This window comes from Bos indicus x Bos taurus, unplaced genomic scaffold, assembly GCF_003369695.1.
Source record: "Bos indicus x Bos taurus breed Angus x Brahman F1 hybrid unplaced genomic scaffold, Bos_hybrid_MaternalHap_v2.0 tig00001623_arrow_arrow_obj, whole genome shotgun sequence".
Classification (NCBI taxonomy): domain Eukaryota; kingdom Metazoa; phylum Chordata; class Mammalia; order Artiodactyla; family Bovidae; genus Bos; species Bos indicus x Bos taurus.
Window position 1 is genome coordinate 1 of NW_020867439.1, and position 14,471 is coordinate 14,471.

General features: G+C 54.1%; 1 protein-coding gene across 1 annotated transcript in view; it reads left to right on the forward strand.

Moving 5' to 3' along the window:
• Positions 1 to 219: 219 nt before the first annotated feature.
• LOC113888753 (protein Daple-like) overlaps positions 220 to 14,471 on the forward strand; it is a 32,215-nt gene continuing 17,963 nt past the window's right edge. Inside the window, 14 exon segments of the mRNA XM_027535770.1 lie at positions 220 to 280; positions 382 to 486; positions 489 to 574; positions 2,270 to 2,515; positions 2,517 to 3,123; positions 3,126 to 3,173; positions 3,176 to 3,250; positions 3,253 to 3,359; positions 5,605 to 5,733; positions 7,643 to 7,735; positions 9,454 to 9,615; positions 10,619 to 10,635; positions 10,732 to 11,010; positions 13,996 to 14,139. Of these exon segments, the coding sequence (XP_027391571.1) occupies positions 220 to 280; positions 382 to 486; positions 489 to 574; positions 2,270 to 2,515; positions 2,517 to 3,123; positions 3,126 to 3,173; positions 3,176 to 3,250; positions 3,253 to 3,359; positions 5,605 to 5,733; positions 7,643 to 7,735; positions 9,454 to 9,615; positions 10,619 to 10,635; positions 10,732 to 11,010; positions 13,996 to 14,139 (2,159 nt within the window).

Here is a 14,471-nt window from a genome sequence, read left to right on the forward strand (position 1 = left end):
GGGCTTGTCCGCAGACCTCTCTGAGCATCTGGGTGAACCGGAGTGTTACCAAGTGGCGTCTGTGGGGCATCCAGTCGTGGTGGTCCCAGACATGTGGTCTGACCCTCGGGACAGTGGATAAGGCCTGAGATGAGAGCAAGGAACCCTGGGGGCACTTGGGCCCATGGCATTGAGAATGAGGAGAGAGAGGTCGCTGAAAGAAGCTGACCAATGGTGCCCATGGCCTTCCACTTCCACGAGCTAGAAATGCAAGCCGCGGGCTGGGAGCTGAGGGTCGAGGGTGTGCGGAGGTCCCTTCAGAGCAAGGCCGGGCCACTTTCCCTTGAGAAAAAGGCCCGTTCAAATGTTGGGGGGGCTGATGGGTTTTGAGTTGATTTTAAAATATAGATCACTTTGTGAGGCTCACTGCTGCCCGTCTGGGTCTTCTGGCTCCGCAGATTGAGAAGTTAAAGACCCAGCTGGAGAGAGAGAAGCAGAGTAACCAGGATTTGAGACCCTGAGCGAGGAGCTCATCAAAGAGAAGGAACAGCTGCAGAGCGACATGGAGACCCTGAAGGCTGACAAAGCCCGGCAGGTAGGTCCTCTGGGAATGGATGCCTGTCCCGGAACTCCTGCCTGCAGGAGGAGAGTAGTCCAGGATTTAGCCATTTCCCGGGAGTCTGTAGGGGAAACACCGGTGACCAGGCATCTGGCCTAGCTGCAGCTCAAACCAGCCACTCTTGTTCAGTGGTGGGGGGTGGGTGTGCCCCCCACCCGGCGGGGACACTGGCAGCGCCTGAGACGGGTGTCATGACAGGAGAGAGGAGATGCTCTTGGCGTGTGGTGGGTGGAGCTAGATGTCCAGCGTCACACAGGACAGCCCCGCGTGACCGAGAACAATCTGGCTCCCAACATCTGTCGCGCCTTGCTGAGCCCCTGAGGTTTATTTGCCTCACGCCTGAGGTGGGAGGCAGTCCAGGGCTGGTGTGGCGGCTCTGTGATGCCGGGCAGGGGCCAGGCTCTTCCTCCTCCTCTGCCGGCCTTAGCTGGGACTGCCGCATGCCCTCGAGGAATGAGAGAAAGAACGGGAGGGCGAGGAGCAGAGAGCCACTCCCCACTGCCCCCCGCTCTGGGACCTTCTGTCACATTCATTGGTCACACTCAACACGCGACTACCCCTACCTGTGAGGGGAGGCCGAGGTTTCAAGTATTTGAGTTTTTCAGGCGCTGAGCTGGAGCAAAAAAAGAGGGGATGGGATAGTGCCATGTTTGGAGAAAAGACAGGCAGGGTCCCTGGCAGGATGTGGCTTACGTGGAGGGCAAAAGATGACAAGCAAGGCGATCCCAGACGTGTGCTCTTGAGGGAGTAAACGGAGAGAATCCTGCTGGGTACAGGCGCTGAGGAGTCGGGGTGCAAGGCTGTCCCTGAGGGGCTGCCGCTCACATGCGGAGCCCTGGAGGATGGAGAGGAGTCAGGATGCTGAAGGCCAGGGGAGGGCCGTCCAGGGCAGAGGGAAGACAGTGTGCAGGGTCTGCAGGTGAGGAGTGGCCTCAGGGGAGCCTACAGAGGCGAGCGGCCAGGACGAGCATACCAAGGGAATCAACTTCCATCGTTTTCAGTAAGAGGGAGAGAGGGGTTTCTGTTTCTACATCTTCCTGGCCGCCCTGAAGGCATTTTAACTTGAAGTGTCTTCCTAAGGGTCTCCACGCTCGTTACCTCGTGTCCATGTTTGCCCCTAGGAACTTTAGGGATTTTTGTTTTTTCAATTGAACTATAGTTCAGTTCTGGCATACAGCAAAGTGATTCAGATATGTATGTGCATGCGTTCATGGGTCTTCTGCTCAGTGTGCTAGTCATGTCTGACTCTTTGCAACCCTGTGAACCATACCCCGCCAGACTCCTCTGTCCACGGGATTCTCTAGGCGAGAACACTGGAGTGGTTGCTATGCCATCCTCCAGGGGATCTTCCCGACCCAGGGATCAAACCCAGGTCTTTGCATCTTCTGCATCACAGGCGGATTCTTTACCGCTGAGCCACCAGGGAAGCCCATATGTGGGTGTATGTGTATAAAAAAATATATGTACACATATATGCATATGCTTTTCCATTATAGGTTATTACAAGTTATTGGATATAGTTCTCTGTGCTGTACAGTAATACATTAGGACTTCGGCGGGGAATGGTCTTTTAGGGCCTGGGCTTTGGTCACCAGATTAAACCAGACTTCAGCCCCAGATCACAATATGTTTGTGCAACAGCCAATGTCTCTCCCATCGTGTTTTCCCCAGATCAAGGACCTTGAGCAAGAAAAGGACCATCTCAACCAGGCAGTGTGGACACTGCGGGAGAGGTCTCAGGTCAGCAGCGAGGCCCGCGCCAAGGACGTGGAGCAGGAGAACAAAGCCCTGCACAGGACGGTGGCAGAGACCAGCGGGCGACTGAGCAGGCTGGAGCTGGAGCAGCAGCAGCTGCAGCGGGCGCTGGAGCAGGCGCAAGAGAAGGCAGGCCGAGCCGAGGCACTGGAGCGGGAGCTGGGGCAGCTGGAGGAGGAGAAGGGGGCGGCTGGAGGAGGAGAAGGGGAGGCTGGCGCAGAGGGCCAGCGCCCTGCAGGCGGCGGGCGAGCGGGCGGAGGCCGCGGAGCGCGAGAGCCACGGGCTAGCGCTGGAGAACCGGCAGCTGCGCAAGTCCCTGGACGCCCTGCAGAACGTGTCGGTGCAGCTGGCCGGCCTGGAGCAGGACAACCGGCAGCTGGACGAGGAGAACTTGGAGCTGCGCCGGATGGTGGAGGCCATGCGCTTCACGGGCGCCAAGGTGGCCCAGATGGAGCGCGAGAACCAGGAGCTGGAGCGTGAGAAGCAGGAGCTGAGGAAGAGCGTGGAGCTGCTCAAGGCGCTGGGCAAGAAGTCGGAGCGCCTGGAGCTCAGCTACCAGAGCCTGAGCGCCGAGAACCTGCGGCTGCAGCAGAGCCTGGACAGCGGCAGCCAAAAGGCACAGGCCCTGGAGCGGGAGCTGGGGCAACTGGAGGCCGAGAACCAGGGCCTGCGGCGGGACCTGGAGGCCCTCCGGCTGGCCCACCGGCAGCTCGAACGGGCTGAGCAGGAGCGGAAGGCGCTGGAGCAGGAGGTGGCCCAGCTGGAGAAGGACAGAAGCTGCTGGAGAAAGAGGCCCGGCGGCTGTGGCAGCAGGTGGAGCTCAAGATGCCGTCCTGGACGACAGCTCCGCCAAGCTGTCCGCCGCCGAGAGGGAGAGCCGCGCGCTGGACAAGGAGCTGGCCGCTGCCGGGACGCGGCCGGCAAGCTCAAGGAGCTTGAGAAGGACAACAGGGACCTCACCAAGCAGGTCACCATGCACACGAGGACGCTGACCACACTGAGGGAGGTGAGCCGGGGGCCGCGGGGCCGCCGGGCCACACCGTGTGTGCTGTGGGATTGAGGTGGGACGGCGGGAGGCCCCTGGCACGTGCCCCTGCTTCGAACCAGAATGACGCCCGAAAGCATGAAGAGGAAGTAGACGTACCCTGTTAGGATCTGACTGCCCGGAGACAGCCGGTGCCTGGGGTATTTTATTCCATCCTCTTCCTTGTGCATTTCTGGATACACACACTTGGTACCCTGCTTTGTACACCTTAGCCCTGCTCTGGTTTTCACTTAACTTCACCTTTTCTCATTACACTAAATAGCTTTCAAGCCACAATTTCTAATGGCTGTGAGGTAGATTTACTGTGATTACTTACCCCCTGGCCACTCACACGGTAAAGAATCTGCCTGCAATGCAGGAGACCTTGGTTCAATCCCTGGGTCAGGAAGATCCCCTGGAGAAGGGAATGGCGACCCACTCCAGTATTCTTGCCTGGAGAATTCCATGGACTGAGGAGCCTGGTAGGGCTGCAGTCCATGGGGTCGCAAAGAGTCAGACACGACTAACACACACTAGCACGTGTTTTGGACAATCAGATTATTTCTGAGTTTTCCCACTGTTTTATTTTTTTTTAAGTCTTTATTGAGTTCATTACAGTATTGTTTCTGTTTGTGTCCCGGTATTTTGGCCGAGAGGCATGTGGATCTCAGCTCCCTGACCTGGCAGAGCCGGGAACCAGGGAAGCCACACCCCCTGCACTGGACCACAAGGAAGTCCCTCCTACTATTTTAAATAACACTGGGCCTCCTAACAGTACACCTTCACAGATACTATTTCCTTAGGATATATACCTCGAAGTGCAATTACACTTGAAAGGGTCCAATTTTTAAGTCTTCTTGGTGAACACCTTACTTCTCCCTGATATTTTTTTGTGTGGTCATCTGGGCTTTCCTGCATGTGTTAGGGTGAGTCACTGCTCTGGTAAATGACTTCAGCATCTCCCTGGCACATCACAGAAGCTGGGTCTCCCCACATGTGGAAGTTCACTGTGGCTGTTCACAGGCACCTGGCTTCCTCCATCCTGTGGCTCGGCCATCCCACGGTGGACCTACCTGCAGCAGGTAGATGCGGAAAAGAAGGACCACACCTCTTGATGCAGAATTGGGTCACAGAGTTGCACCTAACTGCTGGGGAGGCTGAGAAATGTTCTAGCTGTGTGCTAAGGAAGAAAAGGAAATTTGAGAACACAGAAAGGTCTCCATGTTAAATATATACATATGTGTATATATTACTGACTGTCAGTGCAACAGATCACCATGCTGTGGGGAAGATACAAGACACCAACTCAGGCAGTAGCCCCTGCCTCATAAGCATTGGTTAGGCTTTGCTGCAGTAACGATCAACCCACAGTCTCAGGGGCTCATCCTGTCCAAGGCTGGTTTCTCGTGTGAGTCCAGGTGACTCTCCATGGAGCCTGTCCTCTGTGCTGGGGCTCAGTAGTCCAGTCTGCTTTGACATTATGGCTCCCCCATCCTAACCCCACGCCTAACCCGTGGGGTTAGGGTGGTTCCCGCGGCAGAGGTGAGGCAGCTGTAAGGTCACGTACCGGCCCTTCCATGCCACACCTGGGGAGACCCTGGAATGTTCAGCAAACATCACCAAATGTGTTAGGGGTTCCAGGCCTTGGGTGTGGTAGGTGTCCATGTGAGGGCATGTAGCTATGTCACCGGGCAGAAATTGGTAGCTGCCTGGAAAGCTACAGAGGTGTGGACCACAGTAAGTGAACTCCTAGATGAGGTCAACATCCACTTGCGAAAAGTAAATCAAAACCTGTCTAAAAGTAAAATCTTTCTCCCCTTTATATTTTTTCTTATGTTCTAAATTCCCTGCAATGGGCCTTTAATTACATCACTTCATAGAAAAGGCAGTCGTGTTGGAAGAATTCAAACCTGCTCCTCAAAGGTCACCATAAATGGTATCTCAGACGCGTCTCTGGATGTGTTTGGAACATGTTCAGTCCTTCCCAGACACACTGCTGCATGGCCTCGTGTCCTGAACCCCAGGGCCTGGGAAGGTGTGTTCACCCCTTCCCTTCAAGACATCCCCGGGGTCCACTGTCCACATAGAACCACCTGCTTGTCCCTCGAGACTCCCGAGCTGGCCGTGACTCGAAGACGGTTGCTCTGCCCTGAGATGGGCCTGTGTCTGTCTCTCTTGCCGCATCTGCTGGGCTCCTGGCCCACGCTTATCCTCACTGTCCCCACAGGACCTGGTGCAGGAGAAGCTGAAGAGCCAGAAGCTGAGCAGTGAGCTGGACAAACTGAGCCAGGAGCTGGAGAAGGTCGGCCTCCACAAGGAGATGCTGCTGCAGGATGACAACAGCAACGGCGACCCGTGAGGACCTACCCGCCCCGGGTGGCTGCAGGAGTCCATGCACCCCACACCCCGCAGGCTCCACGCCCCACCCCCAGTGCTGCATTTAGTCTCCACACCCAAGGGCCTCTTGTCGCATGGGGCTTTCTATCCCAGGCCTCCTTCCTGGAGATTCCAAGCAGGGAGTGGAAGGGGATTTCTTTTGTCCAATGAAAAGGCTTCCTGATTTTTTTTCTAGTTAGGCTCTTTCAGGCCAGTTTTAAATTCACAACAAAACTGAGGGGCAGGTACAGAGATTACCTGTGGACCCCTGCCCCCTGACATGCATACCCTTCCAACCATCAACACCCCACCCCCCACCAGAATGGTACATGCGGTAACACTGACAGGTCATCAGCCAGAGTTCACAGGTGACATTGGGGTCACTCTTGGTGTTGCACGTTCTGTGGGTTTTGACAAATATATAGCGACATGTATGCACCCCTCTGGGTCATACAGAGTGTTTTCACTGCCCTAAGGATCCTCTGTGTTCCACCCATTTGTTCCCTTGTCCTTCCACCAGCCCTTTGATTTTTTTTTTATTCTTCTTTCTCCTCTCTCTCCTCTTCTTTCTTTCGCTCTCTCCCCACCACCCCTCCATGCTGGGTCTTTACTGGGGTTTCTCTAGCTGCAGTGAACAGGGGCGACTCTCTAGTTGCCGTGCGCGGGCTCCTCGCTGTGGTGGTTTCTCTTGTGGAGCACGGGCTCTAGGGCATCGGGCTTCAGTGGTTGCAGCTCGTGGGCTCAGTAGTTGTGGCCCACCGGCTTAGTTGCCCCCGCGGCATGGAAGATCTTCCAAACCCAAGGATCGAACTGGCGTCCCTTGCACTGGCAGGAGGATTTCTTAACCACTGGGCCCAGCACTTTTGATTTTTAAGTTGAACTGTTGCTACCTTTGCCTGCAGTGCTTTCCTGAATGATCTCGCTTTTCCAAGAATCCAGCATCTTGGACTTTTGTTGACTTGTAACCAACATGATGTCCTTTTGGTGTGGCTACAAGTCCACAGAGATTTACCACTTACCTAGCACTGTGGATGGATTCGTTAACCTTTCTGAGACTCAGTTTTCCCATCTGTAAAATGGCATAACAGTACTTCTCTAAGATGACGCCTGGAACACTATAGCCATAACGTTTCATTTACGAGTGTCCCAGATGTGTTTATACAGGAGTCCAGGGAAGGCTCTGGGTGACGGTGTTGGCTCCTGCTGTCTTTCTGGGCAACATCCTTCAACAAGATGAAGAAACCAGCTTAATGCAGGAGGGCCCTCCTTGAGGGCAGCTGGGAGGACTGGGAGCTTGTGGGAGGAAGAGACAGATAATACTAACCATGTATTTTTATATTTTTCAGGAAATACCAAGATTTTGGAGAGCATAAATGAATCAGCTTTAAAAAACAACACTCTCCATGAAAGAAGAAAAGATTGCTTTCTTAGGAAGCGCAGGAAGAAGAGAAGCCAGCCTGAATCACCCAGCTGCAGAACGAGATCCAGGTGGTAAGAGCAGCGTCCCCCCAACCCGCCCTGAGACAGGCCAGGGGTCGTGGCTGTGAGATGCCGCCTCACCTTTCCCAGACCCTCACCTGGTGGCAGAGGGGCGACTTGGATGCCCGTGTCCTGGGGCAGGTTTTTGTGGAGAGGACACCCAAGGCTCAGTGGGAGGGAGGAGACTGGCCACCAGTCATGTAGCTGAAGTCGGGGCTGGGTCCCAGCGCTGCCCTTCAATCCCCATCTACAGGGAGGGGTAACATGCAGGATGGAGGTTGTGTGTGGCCCCCTGCAAAAGCAAAGGCAGGTGCTGGCGGGTCCGTGCCAGTGCTGGCGAGGAGATGGTTTGGTGCAGGGGCCCCCAGCTGGGCCCCTTCCTGCCCAAGTCTGCACTCCTGTTCCCACAGCTTAAGAAGGAGTGTGAGATCCTCAAGCAGAGCCAGGAAGGGGGGACGCAGGCACAAAACTCATTCAACACCCTATGGGGACGTCGGTCGAGGGTCACCAGGGGAAGGATCCCTGGCGCCCAGCCACAAGGAGGCCACGATGGAGCTGCTTGCGTGTGAAGGACCGGCCATCGACTGGAGCGCACGTGAGTGGGGAGAGGCCGTCCATGAACCGTCGTGTAGGTGGAGTGGGAATTCACATCACCAGGAATGACCCTGGGCAGCAGGAGCTGTCTTGAGATTGACACAGGTCTCACCAGCCACTTCTTGTATTTCCTGGCAGGTCTGTGAGCTCTTTCCACTTGAGATCCTTCAGCCCTTTTTTCTTTTTTTTTTTTTTTTTTAAGTGAGCATTTTATTTATTTATCTTAAATTGTTCATTTATTTCTGGCTATGTCAGATTGTTAGTCGTATGCACATGGGCTCAGTAGCTGTGGTACGTGGCTTAGTTGCCCTGCCAGCACGTGGGAATCTTCGTCTCGCCGACCCACAGATCGACACCTGTGTCCCCTACGTGGGGAAGGCCGATTCTTAACCACTGGACCACCAGGGAGGTCCCTCTTCGGAGTTTCTAACTGAAAGGGTGTGTGGCACGGTCTTCCCCAAGACGCGCTCATTGCTCCCAGCAATCACTGGGCCTGGAGCGTCTACACCCGCACCGTTTCCACGGGGCTCTGTGATTCACGGCTCTGGCTGGGGGTCGACCGTCCACCACAGTCCTCCACCTGTTTTCATGAATAAGACGTTATTGGCCCACAGACACACCCTCTGCTTCCACGTTGTGTGGAGCTGCCTTCCCGCGGCGGGGTCAGTGTTGAGACAGAGACCACACGACCAGCAGACCTCCAGATATTTGCTGTCTGGCCCTTTACAGAAACAAGCTTGTCCATGCATGTCTAAACACTTGATGTCCTTTGATGTCCCCCCAATGGCCCTTATGAAGTAGATAGTGATGGTTTTCATTTGACAGATGAAAAAGGTGAGATAGAGTGTACGAAACTTGACCCTAAGCCCTATACTGGTAAGGGACAGGCCACAACCACCACCCACACATCCTAGTCCAGTCGGCTGGCCATATTTTGCTTGGCCTTCATTTGCCTCGCAGAGGATGAACCGCCTTAACCTACCTGCCTGTCACCCCTGAGTGGGATGAGGCTGTGGGCACAGGCCCTGACTCCTGTCCTGGGCAAGCTCACAGACATGCATTCTCAGGGTGAGCGACAGAAAACAGAGAGAGCATTAAAGACAGATAACTTTAAAAGAAAGCAGCTGTAACTCCAGCTCACCCTTGTCTCACACTCACATGCTCAGGTTCCTTGCAAGACCCCCATCATGTGTATCCCCATCATTTCTATCATGAAAACATGGACAAAAAAAATTTTTTTTCTGATGCTATTGTCTTTCTAAGAGGGAAAGTGTTACTTCTCTTACTTAATGGAGTCTGGCTTTAGCCCCCAAAGCATCAACTCTTGAGGGTTCTCATTCCCAGCAACTCAGGTCCCCGCTGCCACTTAGCAGGTATGGAAGAAGTGAAGTGAAAGTCGCTCAGGCGTGTCTGACTTTTTGCGACCCCATGGACTATATACAGTCCATGGAATTCTCCAGGCCACAATACTGGACTGGGTAGCCTTTCCCTTCTCCAGGGGATCTTCCCAACCCAGGGATCAAACCCAGGTGTCCCTCATTGCAGGTGGATTCTTTACCAGCTGAGCCACAAGGGAAGCAGGTACGGAACTGGCATCTGATCAGGCCCATGCTTTTCCCTCCCCCAGAATGCGGCCCTGCAGGCTGAGAAGCAGCTGCTCAAGGAACAGCTGCAGCACTTGGAGACCCAGAACACGGCCTTCAGCAGCCAGATCCTGACGCTGCAGAAGCAGAGCACCTTCCTGCAGGAGCATAACACCACACTGCAGACACAGACGGCCAAGCTGCAGGTGAGGGCCGGGCGGGCCAGCCTCGCGGGGAGGATGCTTCTTGTCTCCTAGAGGCCGGACAGCATGCTCACAACTCCCAATCAGCAAGACGAAGCAGAGGGAGAGTTTGGGGCTTTTTTTTAGCAGATGCATCGTACACCATGATTCCTAGTCTCGGGATCTTTGAAAATAGTTTTCAGTGATTAAACACCTGGCTGCCCAGGCTAAAAAAAAGTTCATTTCCCTGCTTTTATTTGCAGTCTTGTCTGTTTCCCAAAATCTATTTCTTGAGATGCTCTTAGGAATTTTTTGGGAAAGAGACTCTGGAATCAAATAAGTTGAGTTCAACCAAGCCAAGCACATTTCTTCACCGTAGGATCTGGTAGGATCTTTCTGAAGCAAATGTGAATTTTTCATCTCCACGAGTGAAATGGAGTATCACATGTCTGTTGAGAGCATCTAGCCAAACGAGTGTTCTGGATCGTGCATTTTTAAGATGTGGATATTTATTTACAGTTAATAGATTGTGAAAAAAATTAAGAGTTATTCATTGCAGTTTCTGAGAAAGGGGTCTGAAAGTATGTAACTTATGGGTCAGGGGTGATAAACAAGAGACTGGCAAAGATGTTGGAATTATTCTAGTAAATAAGGAAATAGGGTTTGTAGTTTGTTTTGTTGGGTTTTGATTGTAGTTGTCATATCTTTGTCTCATCTTGATGTTAAGGTAGTTAATTCTGACCTCAGAATGAGTTATGAAGTGTTCCCTTCCCTGCAGTTGCTCATAATTTTGGATGTTGGGTGGGGGTTCTGAAGCTGTCAATTAAGTTAAGGGAGGTTGTTCAGGTATTCTGTGGTCCTCAGTGATGCTCTTTTAAAACTAGGCTTTTAAGGGTATTCAAAGATGGTATCCAAGGAGCTTATTCATAGATAGGGCCTCATTTGCCACCGAAAGTCACATCTGTGGAGAGACTTCAGGACTAAGCACCATGTGACAGCCCTGTTACACCATCTGGGCCTCCCCCAGCCATTCCTCAAGTCCGAGTAGAACTGTCTTTGGTCCCAGCTGGGTCTTTTGCCTGGCCCGGGGGGGTCCCCGCTCCCTCGTGTCAGCCTCCATCCCCGTCTCCCTCTCGGCAGGTGGAGAAACTCCACCCTGACCTCCCAGAGCGCCTCGCTCAGCGCCCAGTACGCACTGCTGCAGAGCCAGCAGACGGCCAAGGAGAGCGAGAACGAGAGCCTGCAGAAGCAGCAGGAGCAGCTGACGGCTGCCTACCAGGCGCTGCTGCAGGACCACGAGCACCTGGGGGCGCTTCACGAGCGGCAGTCCGCCGAGTACGAGGCCCTCATCCACCAGCACAGCTGCCTGAAGACCCTGCACCGCAACCTGGAGCTGGAGCACAAGGAGCTCGGCGAGAGGTGCGCGCTGGCGGGCCGGGAGGCGGGTCCCCCGGGTTTGTGTCCCTCCGTGCCCCGCAAGTCTCCTCTTGGCCTGCGGCTTCACACCATCTGGGGCACTGGAGCTTCCCCAAAGGGAAGTAAATCAGAGTCTCCCTCAGTGGTTCGGAGTGAGACCAGCTGGAGAACGGGTGGCCAGAGGATCCCCAGGGAAGAAGGGGTGTCGTGGCCAGTCCCAGCTGAGGGAAACTGCTTGTTGGTGTGGGGTCCCTGCTCCCGTGAGGAGTCTCTTCTTCCCTCTCTCTTCTCTCCAAACCAAGAATAAGGAGGAAGTTCACCATAGCAGCTCATGTACACTGATGCCCTTCACCCTGCCTTCTGTTCTGTTCTTGCCTTTCAAGGTCTGAGCTGCATTTTTTTTAACCTTTTGTTGTTGGGTCTCTCAGTCCTGTCCTACTCTTTGTGACCCCATGGACTGCAGCACGCCAGGCTACCCTATCCTTCACCGTCTCCCGGAGCTTGCTCAAACTCATGTTCATGAAGTCGATGATGTCATCCAACCATCTCATCCTCTGTTGCCCCCTTCTCTTCCTTCCCCTCAATCTTTCCCGGCAACAGTCTTTTCCAATGAGTCAGCTCTTCACATCAGGTGGCCAGAGTATTAGAGCTTCAGCATGATTCCTTCCAATGAATATTCAGGGTTGATATCCTTTAGGATTGACTGGTTTGATCTCCTTGCTGTCAAAGAGACTCTAAAGAGTCTCCTCCAGCATCATAGTTTAAAACAACTTTTAATTTTAGGTATATAGAAATTAAACAGAATGGTAGAGAGAAGCCTCTGTAGACCCATGACTGGCTTCGGCAGTGAGTGCTTTTTGCCATCTTTGTTTCATCTTTACTTTCCACTCTCTAGCCCTATACTTTAAGATAGAATTTACATACATTGAAATGCACAAGTCTTCACTTTGCACTGTTGACAGCTCGTGGGTTCTGGGTTTTGTGTACATTCATTCAGTCAACCAGCATCGCCTGAGCACCTGCCCCGGCAGATCAGTGATTGTCCCAGGCTCCTGGGCAGGGGTGGCAGGACCCATCACACCTGGGGACAGGTGTGATACGCACATGGCTCTAATGCAGGAGGGAGAGTCTCTCTAACACTTCGAGAGGGTGGGTGGTGGGTGAGCGGAAGCAGTTGTCCTCGTCATCCGCTTGTGAGATGGCCCTGCTGGCAGTGCCTCCCTCGACTTGGCCTTACGATGCTCAGTGAAGCTGCAGTGCGGGGTGTTTCATCACAGACCAGGGGGAGGATATAGAGCCAGCAAAGCTGCGTGAGGGTGCTTGATGGTGCTGTGGACCGGGGGTGATGGCGTTCATTCATCCACTCACCTGGTGCTTCCTTTTTGCCTCTGTCTGGAGTCCTCCACTCACTTGATCCACCCAGATTGCCATCCTTGAGACAGTTGACGTCCTGCTGAGACGTCTGCTCCCGTAAGATTGCTCCTTCCAGCCAAACTGAGCGTCTTCGACCTCCTCTGCACCCTTCCGTACACATGTGATCCTTTGCACACACCTGCAGTGTGCTTGGCGCTGAGTCTAGACTGGTAGGGGAGGCACCCTATTTACTAACAATGTGGCGTGAGAAGTGTTCACTCAACTCTGAAGCTAGCACAATGCCCAGCACTCACCTCTCCTGTTATGTGTTATAATATCTTATGATATTCTTCATGTGTATTCAGCAGGGGAAGGCTTTTGCAGGTGGAATTTGGACTGGAGTTCATCATTGCTTCTCCTGTAGCCCTTGGCTCAATGCAGCACAGAGCCACTGTGTTACCCAGCGCTTGTGGACAGGCTGGAGGCCCCATGGGTCTGTCTGCGGCAGGGCTCCAGGTTCAGGAGTCTGGGTACCTGGCTCACAAGGACAAAGGCTCTACATTCATTTCCTTTGACACTGAAATCGGACGCTTGCTCGTTTATTCTCTTAACACATATTTATTGAACACGGTGCCTCCTTCCACTGGGGACTTGGTGATGAGCCAGACTCACCCGGGCCCTGTCCTGCAGTGGGGTGGTGACTGACGGTCAGAGAGATGCTGGATCAGTGCGCTGTCCCAAGACGCTACAACAGGGAAGTGGGAGCCGGGGACCCTAATGGTCAGCCCATGGCGCTGATTTGTCAGACTTGGGATGACTTTTCCCAGAATCATTAACCTGCCTGAGAAAGATCACCCCGGAAAGCCAGGCAGAGCCGTATGCTCAGCACCGCGTCAGGGAGCCTCTGCTCCCCTGACCTCAGGGTGAGGCTCGACAAGAGTGGGAAGGGCTCCCCCACCCCACCCCCATCCCCAGGGATTCGCTGCTCTATTAGCTGTTACCTGTACTGGACTTCAGCTGTTTATTTTGTGATTTCTTTTAAATCTATTTGTGTTTAGTGAACCTAGCTGAATAGGTAGCTCAGACAGTAAGAATCCGTCTGCAATACGGGAGACTGGGGTTCAGTCCCAGGGTCTGGAAGATCCCCTGGAGAAGGGAATGGCTGCCCATTCCTGTATCCTTGCGTGGAGAATCCCACGGACAGAAGAACTTGGCAGGCTACAGTCCATGGGGTCGCAGTCGGACACGATTGAGTGACTACCACTTTCTTAGTGAACCACCTGGTAGCTTATTTATAATCCCTAAGAGAAGGGCGTAGGGTTCAGAGGACATAGTTCTGGAGTTCCAGATGACCCAAGGGAGGGAAGGCTGCGGTGACGGGGGATCGAGGGGACTGTGGAGGCGTGTTGGGTGGGAGGAAGGGACTTCCTGGGTCCAGGGCTGGAAGAGACCCCCAAACCTGGCACCGCCTCCCTGGCTGCTGGCTCGGACGCTTCTCAGCCGCCACCCTCGCGATTGCCTACCGTCTAAGCCTCGCTCCCCGCAGAGGAGGCTCCAAGGTCTTCCGGGGTGTATGTTACCTGTGGGGACAGATGGCTGGGGAACGGGCTGCCAGCAAGGTGTCCCCTCCTGCAGGCACAGTGACATGCTGAAGCACAAGGCGGAGCTGGACGAGCTGGAAAAGGTTTTGAGGGCCGAGAGGGAGGCTCTGCAGCAGGAGCAGAGGACGAGCGCCATGGCCGCGAGCGAGAACCGGAGGCTGCAGGAGGAGCTAGACAGGTAAACACTGGGGCCCCGGGGCCCACCTGCCCATAGGCAGCGGCATCTCACCCACTGAGCACTCCCTGAGGTCAAGGGTGTTCCTGGTCATCGTGTGTTTTACAGCCCATCATGCTAACAGCTGGTTGGTAATGAGATCACCGAGAATGGACTGGGATGGAAGGACCAGTGTAGTACCTGGGACAGCGCGTCCAGTAAGCTGGCGGTCCTCACCGCCCACCCCGAGATGACGATTATGTCAGCCACAGGCACATTCATCATCTCACGGGTTCCCTGTTTATGAACTCACCTCCTTGCTCATGTTCATCTGTAAGCCCCAAATCAGCGCTCGT